This window comes from Anser cygnoides, chromosome 1, assembly GCF_040182565.1.
Source record: "Anser cygnoides isolate HZ-2024a breed goose chromosome 1, Taihu_goose_T2T_genome, whole genome shotgun sequence".
Taxonomy (NCBI): domain Eukaryota; kingdom Metazoa; phylum Chordata; class Aves; order Anseriformes; family Anatidae; genus Anser; species Anser cygnoides.
In genome coordinates this window covers 135,996,022-136,019,225 of record NC_089873.1, presented here as the reverse complement: position 1 = coordinate 136,019,225, position 23,204 = coordinate 135,996,022, and the positions used below count along the sequence as shown (strand labels likewise).

Genomic DNA, 23,204 nt, shown 5'->3' with positions numbered 1-23,204 from the left:
AAATACTTCCCCAAATTTACAACAGATGCTAATATATAAACAAAAGAAACAAATATATTTACTATACAGACACTGTAATATTTCTTTACATAAAAACAGAAAAAGGGATGTGTTCAGCTCCCAAAAGCTCATCTGGAGTTCTGTGAGTCAGTCTCATACTCCAAAGCAGTCTTAGAGAGGTACTAATTATCTTCCCCCATAGTTAGTAAAGGTGTAGTTTCAAGTCTTCTCAAGATTTGACATTAAGGTACCACTACTTCCACTGCTGCAAGCAATAAATATAAGCATCTAATCTCTGTAGCAATGTTGGAAATCCATGTGACCATGAGAATTTATACCAGCTGTATATGACCTTAAAAACTTCAAAATGTGAAGTAGTAAGGCTAATACGTGTAAAGGGGTACAATTTGTCTTTCTGTTCCTTTACTGAGCTGTTAATACCCCTTTGTTCAGAGACCTACTCTTGGAAAAAGCCTTTGAACTATTTTTATGTCACAAATCATTCCATCATTTGCATTAAGAGATAACTGCCTTGTGCTCAGTACTACTAAATATCTATACTTAATGGACTTAGAACAGTGAGTCTTAATTCTATCCCAGCTTCTAGGGATGAACTTATGTTACCTGTCAACAAGTTTTATAGTAGTTAAGTAGCAGTAGAGATAAGAGTAGCACGGTACAGTAGCACAGAGATAATTTTAAAATTGTTAATCCAAATATTTAATTGAAATAACGCTTTTCCTATTTTTTTTTTCATTTCAAAACATTTTATAATAACAGCAAACATATGGACTCAAAGGCATTTAAATACGGTTGGTGTACATGTATGTTCATAATTTTGTTAAACACGATAAATATGACTTTGTCTGGGCATGGACAAATACAGGATTTAAAACAACAATCATAGTGTAATATTTTGTTCTGCATGAGTTTGAATCTTCTATAGTAGTAAAGCATATTTTCTGGGACTTTGTGATAAATTATACTGAGAGTATAGGATTCACTTTATGTGCATTACTCTGAGAACCGTCCATTCTCCTTTCCATTCCCATATGCATTATTTTATTTTGTGTGAAAATGATTTTAATATTTTCCTTTTCTTCCAATATACTGTCATATATGTCCTGGGAATACCAAGGCTCACTGCTACTGATTTTAAAGCCTTTTTTTTTTTTTTTTCCTTTTCAGTTTTCAAAAGCTCTTGAGCATGATTGCCTAGTTTAGTGTTCCTTTGTTACTCATTAACTACTAGCTATTCCTTAACTATTCTTCGAATAACATGCTAATTGGGTTTAATAATCTTATGATTCCTGCATTCACCTCTTTACTTGAAAGAATTAATCTTTTTTTTTTTTTGAAATTTTTTTTTTCTATAAAATTTTAGTACTTTGTTTTACTTATGTTTGTGGGATTTTTTTCCCCCCATATTACCGTGTATCAAATCTTTCCCATCTCAATAACATATAAATTAAGAATTCTAGAACTGTGGCTGTTTTTTAATTATTTTACATTATTTGATGATATTTTACAGAGTAAAAATTAGACAAATCCTGTAAATTCTGAAAAAAATAGAAGTTAGTTTCTTAGTAATTGTTCATCCTGGCCGAAACTAGAAGATTAATATCCATTTTCAAGCAGTGAGGGAGTAGATTTTAATATGGTGTTAGTTTGAGGAATTGTATCATGCATTCAAGAGGGAAAGAAATGTATTTCTTCTGTTCTTAAAGAGCAGACTGAAGGATTTGGCAAATGTAGAGAGGAAAATATTTTTCCAGTACAATATATCTACCTTCAGGCTCAACGCATACATTTTAAAACAAACAAAAAATCAACAAGTTTATTAAAATGCAAAACTTTTTTTTTTTTTTCCAGAAACTCAAAATCCCAGAAGAGCTACAGCACAAAACCCCCCTTGTGTTCTCCCCACTTGCTGTTCTGATTCACAGCACAAAAGACTCTAGGAAGGATCCTATAAAAGACATAAGCTAGCTCACACAAATGAGTTATACTTCATACACTGTAGTAGGAGATGAAGAAGCTGAGCAGTCCAGCTGACTGGACTAATCCTTTTCCCCTTCTCCTTCCCCAGGTGGAGGTGAAAGAGGGGATGGAGGAATCCTGGCCCTGTTGAAGGTAATGGAAAGTTTACCTGTGTTTAAATTTAAAGTACCAAAGTGTTTAGATTATATTTTAATGGACCTATAAACATGACAGGAGATGATGATTTTAGCAAATAAAAGTTTTTGAAATTGACATTCTCTTTTCCTACAGCCTACAAAACATGTAAATAAACACCTCCACTTCTTTCCCTCTCTTCTATTCAGCATCTCTATGTCTTCTTTTTAACTGTATCTATTAGGAATAGCAAATTCTACTGCATCCTTCTTCAGACATGAGAGAGAAGCCTCCTTCAAACACAAGAGAGAAATTTACAGATATGTGAGGATAATGCTGTATTTCAGTATTTTTTTACATGGCTGTACATGGGCATAAAGTCCATTGAAACAAGGCACAGAAAAAAAGAAAGGTTAAAAAATAAAAAAATAAAAGAGGGTCAGCTAGTCCTAAAGACAGGTCATTGTTTTTCTTAGGGTATCAGAATTGTACTTTTGGCATCAAGTCTAGAGTGATCACTTAATAACTGAACCGATGGTCTAAATACTGTCACTGATTTTGGAGAATGTGTAGATCTTTTTTTTTTCCAAAAGAAAATTAAATGACTAAATGCAGTCCTAGACAAAGAATCTACTAATGAATGGATCTTTTACAGACCTATGCTAATTTACCAAAATTATACATTATAAGAAGGTTTTTACTTTCCTTGGCCCTTCTATGCTCACTGGTGATAAAATCATAAGGTTACAACTTATGACACATTAAGTCTTTTCCTTGTGATGTTGGAAAGTTTATCTTCTTATAAATATTTTTCCAGTGTCCTACTATAAATACTTTTCCAGTATTATAAACATAAAATATAGATGTAATCATTTCTACTAAACAGTTATGTGTTTCACAAAACATTTGATCCGCTACTTTAATTACAGATTTCCTTTTTCACTCTTTTTTTTTTTTTTTCCAGCTTATAACATCACTGGAGTTTATGGATATTCTTGAGGTTTAACTTCAAGAAGGCACAGAAAAAAGACTGCTGAAATATCCTCCTTTAAAAATCCATTCTAATCATTATGATAGAAATATAATCTGACCAATATGTTTTCAGTTCTGAACTTCTTCAGTTAATGGATCTCATAATGGATAATGGTTCCCAATCCCACTAGCTGACAGTGTTTTATTTATTTAATTTAATTTAATTTAATTTTACTTTTTTATTTTATTTTATTTTATTTTATTTATCCTATTGCTAGAACAAAATTGATGGTTATTTCTCATTTTTTTCTCTGATTATTTATTTCCATAATTTACAGGATCCAGTTTAAACACATTCTCTATCAAAAAATGCCCCCATTATTAAATGCTTGTGCAATATATATTGTGGTCTTTCTTGTCGTGTCTAAAGTATTTTTATTAACATGCAGAATCATCTGATTTCACTTATCATTTTCTTTCCCCCACTTTCAATCTACACTGCTTTTGCTCAATTTAACATGTTGCTGTTTATTTTCATTTAATTCACACCTCATGGGCTACAAATGTACATTCAAAGCATTGATTTTTTCTCAAGCTTAAATGAGTCTACAATGAATGCTGACTGAAGAGTAACACACATTCCTATTCACAAGGTGAATTATTTGATGACCTATAGGACAAATGAGGGAACTGAGTATTTCATACCTGGTGATATTGGCGCTGGAAAAATGTCAAGAAAAGTTAGGAAATTTTCTTTTATTCAAAGTTCCACATGGCATGTTAAAAGGCCATTCATCTTTTATGTGCTTTTGCAAAGCATTAGCTATTAGTCAGCATAATGGAACTGTTACATTAATGCATTTAAAGTGTTTCATTTTTTTTGGTATCATTCTCTGACTTCATCAGAGAGTAAAATGTCTCAATAGTTACACACTGAGCCTGTCTCTAAGACACTGAAAGGCCCATTGATAATTTAATTTCTTTATTTTCTTTTTACTACATATTAAACAAATAAACAAACAAACAAAACAAAACAAAAAACACGACCACCACCAACAAAAAAAAAATAACAAACTCTGTAGACCTTCTTCATGCTTACACCGATTTTTCAAGTTGTCACAATAATAATAGTGATGTAGGTACTCCTGCCTGAAGCACTGGTATGAAAGGTACACAAGCATGGCTTTTTTTTTTTTTTTTTTTCTCTTATCTCCTTTCCTCACTTATCACCAAGTCCCAAGGTGCATGCTCTCAGTCAGCTATTGTAAATATTGTAGAAAGCATACTGTAAGTACTCGGTTTCATTTGACCAACAGACTTAGTCTTGGAAATGTTTATTTCTTCAGACAAAAACATCAAAAGAAATGCAAATCATAAAACAGTTCAGAGACAGAATTTGTTTGAAAACACATTTTAATCATTGTAAATTTAATTAGGTCTTCCTTTAGAAAGCTGAACTGAATGTAAAATTTAGATATCTTTATTAACTCAGATGATAAGGAATCAACAGCAGTAAAATAACTCAGGAGTATTCTTCCAATTTAAAAAGGAACCAAAGATGCGTCTTTCCAACCTATATCTTTCCCATCTCCAACCCAGGCAGAGCTGGATGAATGAGGGCAAAAATAGAGTATTTTAACTACGCAAAAGAGGGTAATTTTTAGAAACCCAATAGATGCCTTTGAGAGCATGTTTTCATATCTACTGTATGAATCTTCAAATCCTTCTTCACAAGCATGTAGCTGGCAGACTATCTGTTAAGGGCTAGCACACAACCCCTCACATTGTTCACTCTCCCTATGTTGATATATCTGTGAAGGATGTAACATGGTCCTAACATTTGAATATATAAACATTTGAATATTTGCTGAACATTTGAGCATATAAAATTTCCATTACGGTAGGATAGTACTACTGCCAGCAGACTAAAGCTTTAAATGTACCTCTTAATGAAGCTCTCACATATAATTTTCCACATAGTGGAATGAAAAGCCATATATTCATGTCATTTTTATATCCCAAATGTAGTTTCTCATGCTTACTTTGTAACGAATTATTTCCCTATTTCTAAGCCATGCTAGAAACAATATTTTAAAAGGCTAAGAGGACTGTGAATGTAAAAAACAAACAAACAAAATAATAATAAAATAATAGCAAGGTAAAAAATGGAGGATTAGCAAAAACATCTTCTAAGTATTCATTTTAAGCATAACTCATTTGCCATTAAACAATCATTTTAATTGTCACCACTTATTTGCTGGTAACTGTCTTCAAAGTAAAACACATTTAAGCACTGTGTTTTGTGCTGTGCCTTTAACACCTAGTGATTTTACAGGATTGACCTGCCCTCCAAACCTAGCTTTGGCAGTTCATTAAACAACAGTGACAACGGGTCAGTTAAAAGCCATCAAAATGATGCACTACCTGAGCTATAATTATACAATAAGTACCTGGATGTTGTCTCTGTGGGACAGTCATTGAGACTCAAAGAATCTCAGAGACGTTAAAATAAAATAAATTAAAAAAAATGACAGTTTTACTGTTTAAGGTCCACCTACAGGGAAACATCAAATGGCAAAATCTGTCACTTAACAGATTTTTCATATTTTTTGCCATGGGTACAAACAGAAATAATGCCCAGTTCATGATAAGGGAAATTATTAATTTAAAATTATTAATTTAATAAATGGTGGGAAAAAAAAAAAAGCGAAAAAAAAAAAACAAACTCACCAACCCTTTACTTTTTGAGAGTTGTAGGACCTCAAAGTACACCACATAGATTTCAGATTGCATGTGGTGGTGTAGATAGAAGAATGGTTTCTCCATATATGCTCTCGATATATGGACAGCAGCCCCGCATAGAAGGATCTGGGCGTTGTGGTTAATAGCAAACTGAATATAAGCCAGCAGTGTGCCCTAACAGCCAGGAGGGCCAGCCGTATCCTGGGGTGCATCAAGCATGGCATTGCTAGTCGGCTGAGAGAAGTGATTGTCCTGCTCTACTCTACGCTGGTGCGGCCTCACCTCGAATACTGAGTGCACTTCTGGGCACCAGAGTACAGAAGGGATGTGAAACTCTTGGAGAGTGTCCAGAGAAGGGCTACAAAGATGGTCAAGGGCCCAGAGGGGAACATGTACGAGGAGCGGCTGAGGTCACTTTGGCCTGTTCAGCCTGGAAAAGAGAAGGCTGAGGGGAGACGTCATTGTGGTCTACAGCTTCCTCATGAGGGGGAGTGGAGGGGCAGGCGCCGATCCATATTCTCTTTAGTGGCCAATGATATGACCCGAGGGAATGGTGTCAAACTGCAACAGGGGAGGTTCAGGCTAAACATTAGGATCTGGAGCACAAGTCTTATGAGGAGCGGCTGAGGGAGCTGGGGTTGTTTAGTCTGGAGAAGAGGAGGCTCAGGGGTGACCTCTTTGCACTCTACAACTTCCTGAAGGGAGGCTGTGATGAGGAGGAGGTCCACCTCTTCTCCCAGACAACTAATGATAGAACTCGAGGAAATGGCCACAGGTTGTGCCTGGGAAGATTTAGATTAGATATCAGGAAAAACGTTTTCTCTCAAAGAGTGGTCAGGCACTGGAACGGCCTGCTCAGGGAGGTGGTGAACTCACCATCCCTCGTGGTGTTCAAGAAGCACCTGGACAAGGTGCTACGAGATATGATTTAGTAGCTTAGTGGGTATTATTGGTGATAGGAAGACAGTTGGACTAGATGATCTCGTAGGTCCTTTCCAACCTTGTGTTTCTATGATTCTGTGATTCTGTGACTCCTCCGTCATGTAGTAGGGAGGTTTCCCAGAAAGGCGGTATATGGGGGGGACTTGGGCAGGCAGCTTCTGTCGATGATGGGCTCCCGAGCGGCCCAGGGGGTGGTAGGCAGGATGGAGCGGTTGATTGGGGGGGGGTGTGGGGGTGTGGGGGGTGCAGTACAAGTTGTCATCATTGCTGTGCCTGGTGGTGGAAACATCCACCTCCAGGTCGTCGGTCTCATCAGGCTAGATATCAGGAAGAGGTTCTTCACCGAGAGGGTTGTCTTGCACTGGAACAGGCTCCCCAGGATGTAGTCACAACACCAAGCCTGTCGGAGTTTAAGAAGCATTTGGACTGTGCTCTTAGTCATATGGTCTGAATTTTTGGGTAGGCCTGTGTGGTGCTGGGAGTTGGACAAGATGATCCTTATAAGGCTCTTCCAACTTGGGATATTCTATGTTTCTATGCTTGTATGATATATGCGCCCTGTTACTTTTGTTTTGAGGTGCTACAAGCTTCCCTTTACCATTGGAGGTACCAGTGGTTACAGAGAAAATACAATCTTAAAATATTATTTCCCTACAAGTATTCTCCTGTATTATCCAGAATAATTAATATTATATTAAATATTGATAATAATTATATTGTTCATATAAAACAAGCGGGAAAAAAAAAAAAAAAGTATCTTGAGTTGGTCTTTCCCCTTACCTGGGAAAAATTAATTTTTACATCTAGAGGTCTTTTAAAATAATGTATCTTTCTGTCTACAACATGGCAAGTTTGTAACGCTACATTTCTGTCTCATCAACTATAGGGAGGCTTCAGAAATGATTCATGGCTATCCTGAAGTACCTGCTATATTATGTACGTGTAGTATGACCATGGATTCATAACTGGGTGATGGTATGTATAGCTTGCTGAAATTAGCTTTCATGTAGCAACAGCTGTAAACTGCTTGCAACTACAAGTAATGGGACTGCGAGAAGCTCCTCAAAAATTGCTTAAATACAACTTATTCTACATGGGACAATCATAAAGAAATTAAATGTAACAGCGAGACTGTAGAGATCTCCATAACAATTCCAAACACGTCTATTTGCAAGAATATGAAGTCCTCCACGTATATGTGACACTTGATCCATACAAATAAAGACATAATGATGGTAAAATAGTCTTCCTGAGTGTGCAGTACAGCCAGCATGCGGCATTCTCTGTCCATAAACCAAGCTTTTGTCCTTAAGTTTGTCAAAACCAGTCATCCAACTGATGACTTATTGTTTCCAAAAACATCTAAATATTCCACAGTTCATTCACTCTTGTTGTAGCCCTGTGGGATTTCTGTATTTGAAAGTACCTGCTTGTCTAAAATGCAATGCAACAAAAGCTTTCTTTTTCCTTGTAAAGTGACCTGAAGCATTTGATTGTTTCTTACTCAATTCATGCTCAAGGTTTTTGTTCAGTCTGCAAAATCTCCCTCCCTCGAACATTGTTTGGATTCATTAAAGGCTGCTAGAGCTCTGTGTTTCGCACTAGGCATCTCTGAATTTTTCTTATAGTGCTGCATACCATTCACTGCACTGCAGTAAAGCTGCAGTTTCCAGAGTCCAATCCTGCCATTAAACTTTCATTGGAAGGATTTACAGCCCCTTTGTGCCACAAGTATCTTTGTTTTAATTCAGTACCGAAGACTCAAGGTTAACAAAAAAGCCCTTGCTGTTCAAGTAAAACACTGCAGTATTCTTTAGAGGAATGTTATAGAAAGTGGGCAGAAATTATTAATGGCGCTCACAGATTAAGCTGCTTTGAGGGCTCTTTCCTTGATGTTTACAACTGTATTTCAGCAAAACCTTGATGTCTCTATTTTGTAAGCAGAATTAATTTAAACGTTCAACCTTCTCAAAGCAAAATTTATATCTGAGTCTTTTCTTCATCCTGGTGAAGTGCTTTGAAGCAATTACAGCCACCAGAGGGAAAAAAAAAATCTTTCCAATGTCTGCCTGATCCACTTCTTCCCTGGGTTTCTGTTCCTATGAAGGTCACTAAAATAAATAAAAATAAATAAAATAAAATAAAATAAAATAAATAAATAAAATAAAATAAAATAAAATAAAATAAAATAAAATAAAATAAAATAAAATAAAATAAAATAAAATAAAATAAAATAAATAAAATAATAATAATAATAATAATAAAACTACTTTTGTAAGACATAATTGCTGTGTGACAGTTCCTTCTTCAAGTAGAACACATTTCTTCTGATTTTTCAGTATCTTAGTGAGCTGTTTTTTCCCTGAGATGTGTATTTTCTTAATAATTTTCCTATTTTTAAATCAAAAATACAGTGCTTTATTCTTCTCACTGAACTACTGAAAAAAAATAGTTTGAGGGAACACACTAATTAAAAATGTATTAAATATGAATAAGCCCCAGTTACATACTGCCTCATGCATACCAAATAGTGCTATAATACTACAGCACAATCAGGGTTTGAGGCCATTGCTATGGAATGTTGACTAGCTTAGTAGTATGTTATCAACCAAAAGGAATGCTGAAGGTCAGACTTACCCAGTTTTGGCGAAGTTCGTCCAATATGTCATAACTACTGCACTGAGCATGACATCATTCTTGGAAAAATTGCAATTGAACAGTTCTGTTGGGCCAATCATAGGAATGCCAAACACATAAGGGACTTCATCACCATGAGCCGAATCAGCCCAGCTTGGTTTCATTTCACTTTGGCAGTGGTGATAAAATGCATAGAAATATGTCGGAGATCCATACTGGGCATGAAGGTCAGCAGTGGCAACAGCAGGAGCAACCCACTGGTGGTCAGTAAAAAGAGCTACCAGGGTCTTCCGTCTTGTTTCAGGGTTTTCTTTGTCTGCCCAATCAGTGTACATGAATTTAATGGTCTCTCTCAGTGTATCTTTCCCTTCTGGATAACCATATAGATTGTCCACAAAATTGGAAACAGAAAAGTCAAAATCATTGGGGGAAACACCATCTTCATTGTCTACTATGCCATCCACAAATTTTAAACCTTCCCCTTGATTCACACCCAGCATTATATCATAGTTAAGGAATTCTCCTTGCTCCATGAGAATCTGAGGGTCATCTGGAATCACATCTCCATCTATCACAGGCCCAAAGGCAATGTGGTACGTGGCTGGAGTGATGGTCTGTTGAATGAGTTCTTTGTAATTCTTATTTCGAAGGCATTCAACCAAATCAGTGGTATCCAGCATGTCACAGCCGACTTTATCTGCCAATATCCTGGTGTACTTGGCAGGCTGGTAGTTCACTGCCCAGCTGGACAGGGCTGTTCCACTCTGTATGATTGCCTTTTGGAACAAACCTGCAGGTGCAAATTGTTTAAATACAAATCAAGTTATATATTACAAATAATAAATAAAATAAAATAAAATAAAATAAAATAAAATAAAATAATAAAATAAAATAAAATAAAATAAATAAAATAAAATAAAATAAAATAAAATATAAAATAAAATCAGCATTCACTAAACAAAGAATGTATTGACTATACAATAACTAAAGAATGCATATTCTTATATTCCAATTCAGTTTCTATATGTTCTACTCACTGCTCCTTTTTAATAGTATATGTAATAGGCTATTAATTAAACTCTCTCTTGTTCTTGATGCTCACATACTGAAAGCATGAATGTTTCAGGTTACTGTTTCAAGAACAAAACTTGTGCTTGTACTGTAGTTTTCTTGCATTTTTAATTTAAATGCTAGTCCCCTGGCTTTAACACAGTGGTAAATCTGTAAAAATTTCTTTAAAGGAGTGGCAACTACAAGCAATCATATCCTCTTCGCCATGTAAATGACTCTCATAAATGCATTCTTCAGTAGTTTAAAGGTCAAATGAAAATTACACACTCTTGTTTCCTTCACAGAAGCTATACATCATATAATTTGAAAAAATCTGCTCTGCTAAAATCAATTTAATAGGCTTGAACCTTCTCCTCTGACATAATTTTTCATTACCACCTGAGAGTGTGCATATATATATATATATAGTGTTAGTAATGCTTATATGGTGAATTAAAATATGTTTGCATATTTTAGAAGAAAATAAGACAAAATTGAATAGTTCTGGTTGTTTTATATTTTTATAATATTGAAAAAAAAAAAAAAAAAAAAAAGACCCAGTCTGAAGGATTTCTTTGTGGCACCAGAGCACTGCAGATCAACTGGAGCTTATTGGAGAATCACACCCATCTTCTTTTTCCTGGTAAGATAACTAAAATGGCCTACTTAAACTAAAAAGCCTGAGCCTCTTCTGCACATGGTTTCTACACTCAAGCTCTTGAAATACCGAAGACAGCAAGAGCTACAAAAATATCTGAAGACCTTGAAGCATTTACAGGGAAAGTGGGCTGTGGTCAATACACCTTTGTGATGACTACTTACTGCACAGGGTATTAAATTTCAGTAATGCAATTAGTTGATTTTTTTCATTGTTCCATTTACTTGCTTTTAGCAGGGATTACTCAACAGTTACTCACTTCATAGTATTGTACCAATTCCCTGAATTGTCGGGAATAATTCTATGTACTTTCAAATAGGATATGTTTACTAGCTGCCTTGCTACAAATGACTGCTATGGCTTAGATTTCTGCCATAGCTTTCTGTATGTTTGATTATGATAGGAGTAACATGGAGTTATAAATACAATACATATTTGTTTGTTCGTTTCTTTGTTTGTTTTGGCAAGGTTTATGTAGCAGGGGGGCTGTAGGGGCAGGCACTATAAGCAGAGTCCAGAAGCTGCCCCATATTAGATAAGAGCCAGTTCCAGCTTTTCCCTCTTGGAAAAGGGACCCACCACTGGACAAAGCTGATCCAATGAGTGACACTGGTTGTGTTTTTGTGAAAGCATGGTTAAGAAAGGAAAATAGCTGCTGTGCCACAGCAGCTGGGATAGATGAGTGAGATAATGTTGAGAAAGATAGCCCTGCAGACACCAAGGTCAATGAAGAAGGAGGAAGAGGAGGTGCTCCAGGCACCAGAGCAAAAGTTCATCTTCAATTCATGGAGGGGACCAAGGTGAAGCAGGCTGGATGGGAGGGAAGGTGCTTTAAGTTTGCTTTTAGTTTCTCACTGCTGTAGTCTATTAACAATAGTCAACAAATTATGTTAATCTCCCTGTGCTGCGCCTTGGTGAGTAATTTTCAGTAAACAGGGGTCTGTATGTCAGCCCTCAAGCTATTTTTTCTTCATATTTTTTCACTCTCTTCCTTTCAAGACAGAGAGTGAAAGAGCGGTGTGGTAGAGCACGGTTAGCCATCAGTGTAAAGCCATCACATTGGTCTTGTCTTCTTTTATTATTTTTTTTTACAGAGTTGTTCTTGCCAATAAGAATCAGTACACTACTGTTGCTATATGTTCTTTGTTTGTTGTTGTTGTTGGTTGGTTGGTTGTTTTCTGAGGGCAGAAATTCTGCAGCTCAGACACTTACCAAAATCTTAAGAACTCTGTGTAGGATCATGTACTACTTGTGGAGAGTTAAATATTTTTTCAATGAAATTGAGTTATGTTGTTATTTAGTAAAGAAAGTATCTAAATACATGTTGGAAAGGTAGACAAGAATGTTTAAGAAATGAAAAATGTCACTGCTCTGTTTAATTTTAAATACATCAGATTCTTTGATGGAAGATTCAGTGGAGACTGTTGATTAATCCAGAAAAAAATATACGGCCTGTGAAAGTTTTTGTGTGAAATTTCTACTACAAAATCATGCATTTTTAATGTAAAATATTTGTGTTGATTAATACAAATGCAGAATACTAGATGTAGGCATTTTACAAAAAATTACAGACGGTGTAATTCTAATTCAGCCTACATGATTTTCCCATTTTCCTTAAATTATATATATATGAATATATATATATATATATAAAGTTTTGTTTTGTTTTAAAAGTGTACTGTTGATTTACAATAGAGTCATTTTACTGTTACTGAACTTCTATGTTTTGCTCAGGAGATCCTTACCTTCTGAATAGTGAGAGAGTGTCAGAAGACTGACACAGGAAGCTCCTGCCCCAGATCCAAAAATAGTAACTCTTTTTGGGTCTCCTCCAAAAGATCCAATATTTTCTTCAATCCAACGTAAAGCTTGGATTTGGTCAAGCAATCCGTAATTACCTTTTGCAGCTTGGTCCCCAGTACTTAAAAAACCTATAAGGAAAAAAGGGATATTTTTAGTTCACCAGACAGAGTTAGCTACAGGGTAAACATATATTCACAACTTATATTCTCATCTTCTGAGCTCCCCCCGCCTTTTTTTATTAAAAAAAAAAAAGTTACAGTCCTAGTTATATGTCTCCAGTGCAGGTTGTGGAAATCATTCTGTGTGTTGTTTGGTTTTGGTTTGTTTTGCCCTACTGCAGAGATTATGTTTGTGAAAGATCATTATTTCTTTTCTGAAATAATTCTGTATCAATGAAAAAATATAGTCTGAAGATTTTAAACATTTGATAACTTCATGTGATTAAGGTATAAAAAAATTGGAAATTGTTTTTATGCAAAGACTACATACAGGAATAAGTGAGATACCAAGTCTTCCACTATGAACAATGCTCACTAACACATTAATTTAAATGGTTCTTAACATGGACCAAAATTCTTCTGACCTACATAGCTCTATATATTATTGTACTTGTGATATGGATGGACAAACTCAGAAAAAGAAAAAGGATGAATAAAATAGTAAAAGAATCAGGAAACAATGTAGGGAAAGAAAAATTACACTCAAAAAATTGCAAAGGTTATTTATTAGGAAGATAGCAGGTAAATTGTGAGCAATTCAGTCTTTGGTCAAGATATTTTATCTGAACAAATCATGTTTTGTTTCTTTCATTGGAAATTGCAGGAAGAGCTGTGCTGCTAGTTTTTGTTCCTGTACTGTGTTTATCAGATTTTAGAAACAAAGCATGACACATTTGCTGCCTGTCTTGCAACATAGAACAAAATGACTGAGAGACTAGGACTGAGATTAATTTTGCTTTTCTGAAACCAGCTAACCTGAAATGTTATCCATGCCCATCATTCACAGTCTAGACTTCGTGTTATGTTCAAATTACCACATTGAGTCATGTACTTACACCCCTCTCTTTAACTCCCACAGATCTTTTCCTGTCACACAACTGGAAGCCAGGAGTCTATTAGAATACCTTACAACATATGGATGTTTGCAGATGGACATTACTGATTTAGGTGCCACTGGTAGTTGCTTGTCAAGTCAAAGAAGGAACTCACTGATGTTTCCAAGCAAATTATCATTTCAGGCAAATTTGCCAGAAGAGGGCCCCTGGACTCAGGAGATCTGCAGTCCTGGAGCAGTTTGAAATTGAAGTGAGAAAGAGATTCACTGTCTGCAGCCTTGAGCCACCTTAGGCTGCCATAACAATGCGTTCCTGTTACTAGCAAGGATTACAAGGGTGACCTGAGGTTCTAAGCAAAAAAAGACCTTGCACTACATTTGAACTCCTTTGGCAAAGGGAAACAGATTTATTTGCACTGGTTGTCATTTTTTTCAGTGACGAGAAGGAAGAAATTCACAAGGTTGGATTAATTAAATGACTGAAAATGGAAGCGGAAAAGAAGCAAAGGTGATCAAAAAGAAGAAACAGTTAGATGTGTTGGACATTCACAAATACATTTGCATGATGTTTTCTGTGGTAAAATTTCTACAATGAGATGTAAATCCAGCCTCAAGATTTAAAAACAGTATCATATAAAGGATTAAATGCTAAATTTCAAATGCTATATAGACTACATTATGATATTGCATTTCTACATGCAAGATTAGGCATTATTAAATGAAATGTATTACCTTGCATCCAAAAAAAATGTTTTTTTCAGATTTAAATAGGAATTATTAATAGCTATTTAATGTCATATAGTGTTTCATGGAGTCTGTATTTTTCGTAAAATGCTTACTTCAGTTGCAGTAATATGAATCATACCTTTATTACTAAATAGCATTTGATATAGCTTTCTAATTAAAAAAAAAATACTCTAGTAGTGGCAAGCATGGTTGTTAAAATAACAGTAACATGTTCTTTCTCATACCAATAGGGAAATGCAAACAAACAAAGAACAAATCCATAATTGACTTTTTTTTTTTTTGAAAGATATACTTTTTTTTTTTTTTTTTTTTCCACATGCCTTTATTTCATTTTTAGGACTATCAAAGAATAACTTGCTTGCTGGATTTGTTGCTGCAGTTCACTGTAATGTTCTATAATATTTTATAATCAATCCTTTATTCAATCAGAACTATGACCTCCTTGTGAGAAAGTGACTGTTGTAACCTTTAAAACAGCATGGTAATTAATATTCAGAGCCTAAACACGTTTTACGTCTTCTAGCAGCATCAAGCTAAAGCTGGTTATCTTTGTGTTTTTGAATTCTTTCCAAATGAAAGGTGACTGAGTAAAATTGCAGTCAGTGAATATCTGATGTTAGACAAATTAAGATTTTTTTTTGTTTTGTTTTCACATTTCTCTGCTGATTCTCATTAATTACAAGAGCAAATTTTCTTAATTTCTTAACTAATCATCAAGGCAAAGTGTCAGCCCCACATGACACAAACTGAATTCATAAATCTGTCTTTTCTTGATGAGTATATATTTTATTTCATGCTCTGAATACTAGATCAAAATATTTATTCAATGCTATTTCAAGAATTTCAGGCAAGAAGTAACTATTTTAGGCAAGCAACTATTTCAGGCAAGAAGTAACTATTCATCAAGAAATACACAACACTAACAGCTTTTTATTTTTATTTTATTTTCCTGTGGCCACTGTGAAGATTTCAGAGCAGTTTCTTCATGTGTCACTGTAAAATCCTAAACAAAAAGGAAGGAAGCTTTGCTTTGATATGGGGATTTATACTCTGTGTCTGATAAGTATATGTTTTTAAGTGAAATAAGAATATTTTCCATTTTACTGTATAGATAGATTCAAAGGATAGTCTGTGAAATGAGAATCTATAGATTAGGTTTTAACAGAATATGGAAGTCCACTATCCTAGTGCAACAAAGGAAGGATGTCCTTGAATATGTACAGCAAAGATCCCTCCTTCCTTCCTTCCTCTTCCTTCCTCTTCCTTCCTCTTCCTTCCTCTTCCTTCCTCTTCCTTCCTCTTCCTTCCTCTTCCTTCCTCTTCCTTCCTCTTCCTTCCTCTTCCTTCCTCTTCCTTCCCTCCCTTCCCTTTCCTTCCTCTCTTCCTCCCTTCTCTTTCCTCCCTTCTCTTTCCTCCCTTCTCTTTCCTCCCTTCCCTTTCCTTCCCTCGCTCCCCTCGCTCCCCTCCCTTCCCTTCCTTCCCTTCTTTTTTTTTTTCCTTTTTTTTTTTTCCCATCACATAATGACACAGAAAGGCATTTATACTAATATTCAGTTCTTGACTTTACAAATCTGTTTTCCCGTTCAAATCTGTTTTGAACTGAGCTGCAACCAGGGAATTAGTCTTTTGAAGCAAAGTACAATCAGCCTGTAAAGAAATACAAAAGAAGTGTGAAAAATTTTTAAGTTAGGGAGAGAGAAGTGAGAGGAAGACAATACCTGAACAGTTTGACATTGCAAGAAGTTGGTCCCTGGCATCACAGCCTTTGTACAGCCCAAACAGAACACCCCCTCCATGGGGAACCTGTGCCCAGCCAGGGGTCATCCCTGTGGGGCAGTTTGCAGGGACATCCTTGGGGCATGTGGGACCTTGTATTTCCTATTTCCTCATGTGGGTAGAGGGATGGTTGGGAGCGACAGAAACTCACCCGATGCTGAAGCAGTCACATGTTGCACACACAGATTGGGGGACCCCCTCTGCCCCCAGTGGGTGTGCTGGTAATCCATGGGGCAGGGGACTTGGTGTACACCTATATCTGCATGTGTGTGTGTTTGAGTATGTGCATGTGATTAGGGGTTTTGGGGATAGTTATTGAACAGTGCTTAGAAATTCATAACAGTTTACTAACATTCTGTAAGTGTCTAGTCATATAGTTGTATTTTGTTAGTTTATTTGTTTTTTGTATTGCTGTTATATATCCTGAAAATATACTTCACTGACTACTTGTTAGTTATATCTCATTAATAAGTTAATAAACTGCTTTGATCCTGATTTGATTTAAACCACATGAATCAAGCAGCTTCTCCTCATGACATTGTGTTTTTTGTTTGTTTGTTTTTCAAAAAATACAAATACATTATTTTAAGATTATATGAGGGAACAGAGAATTCTTGATTTGTTTTGCTCTGTTACTTGTAGTTAATCTTATGTCTCAGTTTTTCAACATCCTTTCATGTAGAGAAAAGTAATGCTTCTTTAAACTGAGGTTTCTGAAGTAATGCCTTAATTCTTGTCCAGTCCCACAGGCTGAATGAATGATCCCTAGCAGATATAAGGTGAGTGCATCTTCCAGCTGAGGTTCACCTGGAATGATAAAGTCTTTACAGAACCACACTGTGATGTGAAACAAAGTGCAGGAGGTGGTGGTGATCCTGAGGTTTTCTATGAAAGAGCACTCTTGATCTGAATGAAATTACTAGCGTGGGATGCTTAGGATCAAAACAATATTTTTCCAGACGCAGAATCTTGGTTTTCAAGGAGGTTCATAATCCACATTTCAGCAGTGGATCTTGTCCATTCAGTAGTCTGATTAACACCTATTACGTATTTCACTTAAACTAAATATGATATTAGAGCTTATTTTGTCCTAAACCTTCAGCAGAATTTCCATTTGAAAGTTATGCAATGATTTGTGGGCATAGAATAGATAATTTGAGAAGAATAGCATGAATATGTCAAGAAGCAACAATCATAATTGACATATTTGTGTCATGCAGAGCTCCAGATCAGATAAGATATGGAAGGGTGTATGGATCACTGTTAACTTTGGCCACCTAAAATTTCTTTGTCTATTCTAATATTATTAGCACTACCCCAACAGAAACTATGGCGAAAAAAAAAAAAAAGCCTCCAGAAGCAGCTTCAGATTTTTAGACACCTATCTTTGAACTGGTAGAAATCTAATAAAAGTAATTTCCTAGATGTGTGAGGAAATACAGATGACCAGCTTAGAATGACACCTACATTTTAGGTAAGTTTAGGTGAAATCAGTCCCTACCTAGAGAGTAAAGTCACTTCTAGTACTGGTAGTTCCTATTGCTCAGGACAGACTGGCAAAAGGACAGACTCTGCTCTGCTTACTATTGAGATGAAAATACTGAATGACTCCCCTGACTTCACTGAAATTATCTTGGACTTAATTGATAAAAATGTGAATTTGTTTCCATTTGAAGATGTTTCATTGCTGTTACTTTCTCTGAAGTAGGTGAGCATGCCACTGGCATCAACACCGAATTCACTTTAAAAAGAATGAAAAAATAAATGAAATTACATTCACTTAGAAAAGATAAAGAAAAAGAAAAGAGCATCATAAAGTTAAATACAGTGAATTATGTCTTGAAAACTATGCCTTCAGCTTTCGAGATAAATGCCATCACCAACATAACCAGAATCCTGCAGCAATTTGCATTTTATTTATTCCTGTGTACTGATTTCTCATTCTTTTTAAATGATTCCAAGAAGTAAAATACTATGACTATTTTCCTTTGCCATTTCCCACACAGTATTATTATATCACTACAGGAAAAAAACATTCTTCATCTTCATAATTGGTCCCTAGGCCTAATTCATATCAAATCAATTTGATAGCTGGCTGAAAGCCTACATTTCAACTGTGATTGTTCCTCCATTTATTTCTTGTCCTTCCCTTCCTTTTTTTTTTTTTTCCCCCACCTAAAGCAGTGTTAACAGAACACTAGACACTGAGCTGCTTATCTGTGTTCAAATTTTTTTCTCTTCCTTCCTTACTCATCCCTTCCACTTCAGTCAGAAATGACATTTGAATTCCAATGTCAACACCAGCTGCAAATAAAAGCTTCTATAACAAAGGCATATGTGCTGAAAGTAAATTGCCTGCTCTAAGCGATGAGCACAACAGTGGTCACAACTATCAAGAACAGTAGTACTCTTTTATATTTTTCAAATATTTTTACTTCATGACTTTTACTTTCTCAGTTTAAATATGAGCTGCTCTATGATTATCTTGTTCTCATGTTTCAATTTTCGATTTGGTATACATAACTACATGGGCACAAACATCATTCTCTGTGGTCCATGCCATGATGTAATAGATTATAAGTTGTTAGAAAACTAAGAGGAAGCTAGGAAAATTAGAAATGAAAAAGACTGCCCTGTTTTTTTTTGTTGTTTTTTTTTTTTTTTCCCCAGGTTGTACTATTCAGTAACTTTTTTTAATAGTAACAAACAAACAAGCAAACAAAATCATTTTCTCTAGTAACTTTTGGGAGAGTTTGTTTGTTTTGCTTTGTTTTATGTATGTGTGTGTTACAAATTTGTATCCAAATGGTTAGTTTAAAATCTCCCAGTACAAATAGACAGGGTTGATTTGGTGTGTGAAAGACAGTATTTTCTTAGTGTTTTGAAATCCTATGAAAATTTACAAATATAATTCAGTACTGGCAAATTATACCAACTTTTTTAAGATTTAAAGAAAATCATAAAGTGGAAAGGTAACCATTTTTTTTTTTTTTTATTTTTTTCCTTACATACAGGGCAAACATATAAATAAGGAAAGAGTAAACCTTATTCTATCACACATTTTAGTAGCTACTACAAGAAATTTTAAAAGTGCATCTTAAAATGAGGTACACTCTTCAGTGCAAATGAAGTACTTTTGTTTCTTCTTCTGCCCTTAATATATTTTTTGAAAAACAAAATGTTTAATTTCTGAACTGATGACACAGCCCTTACAGAAAAGCTAATGTCAAAGTTAACAAGATGCATTGAACAGCCAAGATATCATACTGAGAAATTAATCATCAGGAAACCTGTAAAAAATAAATGTTAGTGCACTTTGATCTATTTTTTGCTTCCTTCTAAATCTCTGTTATATTGTCTCATTTTAAATGTATTCTGTCTATATTCCTCTTTACAACTGCTGCCCAGACCTGTATAGCCTACTACAATTTATTTGGCAGGCAAAAATCTCACAAAGATTATCTATTTGTATAACATCTGATCAGAAATATGGCATAAGCAATATAAGCAAGATTCAAGAAAATATGGTTTGAAGCATAATCATTTCTTTTTGTTTGTTTTGTTTTGTTTAAATTTTTTAAGTGCCAGGGTAGGACATCTTTAAAGCAAAGAGTAATCAGCAAACATACAGCAGGGTCTTATTTTCTAATAGCTTTTTACTGTACACATCACATTTACCACTGTAAAAGTGTACTTGCTGAGCTCAGATATTAAAATATTCAAATATGGAATGAAATTCATCAGGTATTACTGAGTACACAGAGACCACAGTTAGTTCAGGAAGTCCCTGAGATACAAATAGTTGGAAGCTAGAAGAGAATTAGAGGAAACTGTCATATATGTTTATGCCATGATTACCCTTCCTGATCTATCCCCAAGCATTCCAAACAGATTTGGGGGACAGGATGCTTGGCTAGGTGTCCAAACAATTTATTTTAATATTCAGCAACTCAGGCTCTTAGGTATGGCCTGCTACTCTAAGTGGTCACAGAAAGAAATTTATGTCTGCTATGGCTACTTACCCTACCCAGTTCCAGATAGGACTCATTTGAATTTTAGCTCCAGATGTGATAAGCAATAAGAAAATTGTAGTGAAAAAAATAATAAAAAAAAGCTTCTAGATTCCACGTAAGTTAGTAAATTGTGTTAATATATATTGCAATGTCTTTAACCCAGTTTTCTAACTCAGGCCTAAGCATGAAAACAGTCTTTTATGATTCTATCTTGATGTATTCTTTCAAATTTAATTCTATTGTGAAGACAAAAACATTACTACAAACAGTACAAAAGAATAGGTCAGAGAGAAGGTGAAGTGAGAATATATTCTTTGTTTCTATACTGCTTTAGTACTGAAATCTAAAGCATGTTCTTTACAATTTAGAAGAAAATCCAGCCTTAAATCCATAAAAACCTTTTGAAAATGTCCTGAATCTCATACGTTTATAAGAACACTTAGGAGGAAAATAACAAAAAAACAATAGGATGTATATTAGCAAGATTAAAAACCGATTTTTATACATATTTCTAAGAAGTGAAAAGCTTCTTAGCATAAATTTATCAAAGTATTAGGGAGGTCAAAAGTTTCCTTCAGTTAAGCTATTATGGAATTTCTACTATAAAATACTTTTAATGAATCCAATTGAAATTTGTACATGACACTTAACTGCTTTTAAATTTGCCTTGTTCGGTATAAAATGCTCTGAAACTATTGTGCAATGAGGTTAGGCCAATGTAGATTATTTAAAGTATTGAAGATCGAAAGATATATTCAAGATTGAAGATATATTCAACATTCAATTCTATTGTCTTTTTTCATGGTAAGTAGAAATAACTCTATAAGAAATGCCACTAGAAAAGCTTTTGGCAACTGTTCTGGTGGTAGATTTTATTTTATTTTATATAATAAATAAAGATGACAGCAATAAACACTGCAGAATGCATTCATTGGTCTATTGTCTTCTCAGTAACTACTTCTCCAAATGTTCACAGGTTAAGCTTGTCATTAAACAAAATAGTCATTAAACAATATCACAGTAACAAGATTAAAAATAATAATAATAATAAAAAAGAAGATAATTAAAAAAAAGGTTGTGGGTCTTGGAGGAACAATTAACAAGTGTCTGATGTACTCCTTCAAAATATGTTTTGAAAATATTCTTCAGCCATTGGTCTAAATAGTCAAATCCAAAGTCACTCAACAACAAGATGAAAGTAGTTTGAGTATAGAAAACCAATTGAATGAGACAGCCTGGCCAGCAGCAAAGGGCCCACACAGCTGCTTCCTCAGTTACCCCCAACCAGCAGGACACAGGGAGAAAATATGTACACTAAAATTTCACTTTATGTGAAATAAAGCAAGATAATCTGTGGGCTGGGATAAAAACATTTTAATAGATGAAGAGAAAAAAACAGCCAAAGCAAAGGACATCACTCACTACCCCCCACAGGCAGACTGATGCCTAGACAGTCTCAAAACAAGGGCTACTTTGGAAACCAGACCCACCGTCTCTTCCTCTGCCTCCAGTTTTACTGCTGAGCATGATGTTGTATGTCATGAAATACCCCTTTAGACATTTTGGATCACCTATCCTGTCTGTGTCCCTTCCCTATCTCTTTCCCACCCCAAAGTTGCAGAGGACAGAGTGGGAAAAATAGAAAGCTATGCCCCTGTGTAAGCACTGTTCAACAACAGCCAAAACATTGGTGTGCTATCATCAATGTCTTAACTATAAAACCATAACACAGCAACAGAATGGCTGCTATGAAGAAACTTAACTCATCCCACACAGACATAGTACATTATTCCACACTTATAGCACAAAGCTCCATTTCTAAAGCATCTGATTGCTTTTTAGAAATTCCTATTTTATCAAGAAAAGTTATTCTGTAGGACTGTGAAAGCTGGAAATACTTTTTTGTTACACATAAATACAGATGGAAGCTACATAAAACTGTTTGAATTAATATACTTTTGATTTTTTTTCCAACTAAAAGATCAATATCAAATGGAAAAAAAAAATGTATTTAGCTGTTCATCAATATTAGAGAAAACCTAAAAGGACACAGGGTAGAAATGTTAATTAATGATAATTAAATATTAATTTATTAATGTAAATTAAGGAATGTAACTTATTGTAAAAACTAAGCAAAGACAATAAATGACCTAAAAATGACCGAAAAGTTAACCTGCCTGTCATAAATGTCAATCATCTGGAAAAACAGCAAAAAAATTTTATCTTTAATTACCAGATTCAGAAGATTAGAATTGTTTGAATAAACGGGTAACAGGAGATTAGGTATAATTTTTCTTGCTAGGAAAAACACCAAGGGAGGAAGAATATATATTTTATATATATACACACACACTGTAATCCATACAATATAAATACCGCAATATATATAATGTAATTATATGTATAATATATATTGGCATTATATACAAAATATTTACAAGTGATTTAATTTTCCTCCTAGTAGCTGGTATGGTGCTATGTTTTGGATTTAGGATGAGAATAATGTTGATAACACACTGATGTTTTAGTTGTTGCAGAACAGTGCTTACACTAAGCCAAGGACTTTTCAGCTTCCTTCTCAGTCCTGCCAATGAGCAGGCTGGGCATGCATCAGGAGCTGGGAGGGGACAGACCCAGGACAGCTGACCCCAGCTGGCCCAAGGGGTATTTCATACCATCTGACGTCATTAATATGG

The 23,204-nt window shown here is 35.0% G+C and overlaps 1 protein-coding gene across 10 annotated transcripts in view; it reads right to left on the bottom strand.

The window, feature by feature from the left end:
- The window catches only part of NLGN4X (neuroligin 4 X-linked), a 200,201-nt gene that overhangs the window by 4,263 nt on the left and 172,734 nt on the right, over nucleotides 1-23,204 (bottom strand). For all 10 annotated transcript variants that reach the window (XM_066982656.1, XM_066982657.1, XM_066982638.1 and 7 more), the window contains 2 exons: nucleotides 12,862-13,047; nucleotides 9,409-10,198 (listed from right to left, as the gene is read on the bottom strand). In XM_066982656.1, coding sequence (XP_066838757.1) covers nucleotides 9,409-10,198; nucleotides 12,862-13,047 — 976 coding nt within the window. The remainder of the gene's footprint in view (nucleotides 1-9,408; nucleotides 10,199-12,861; nucleotides 13,048-23,204) is intronic.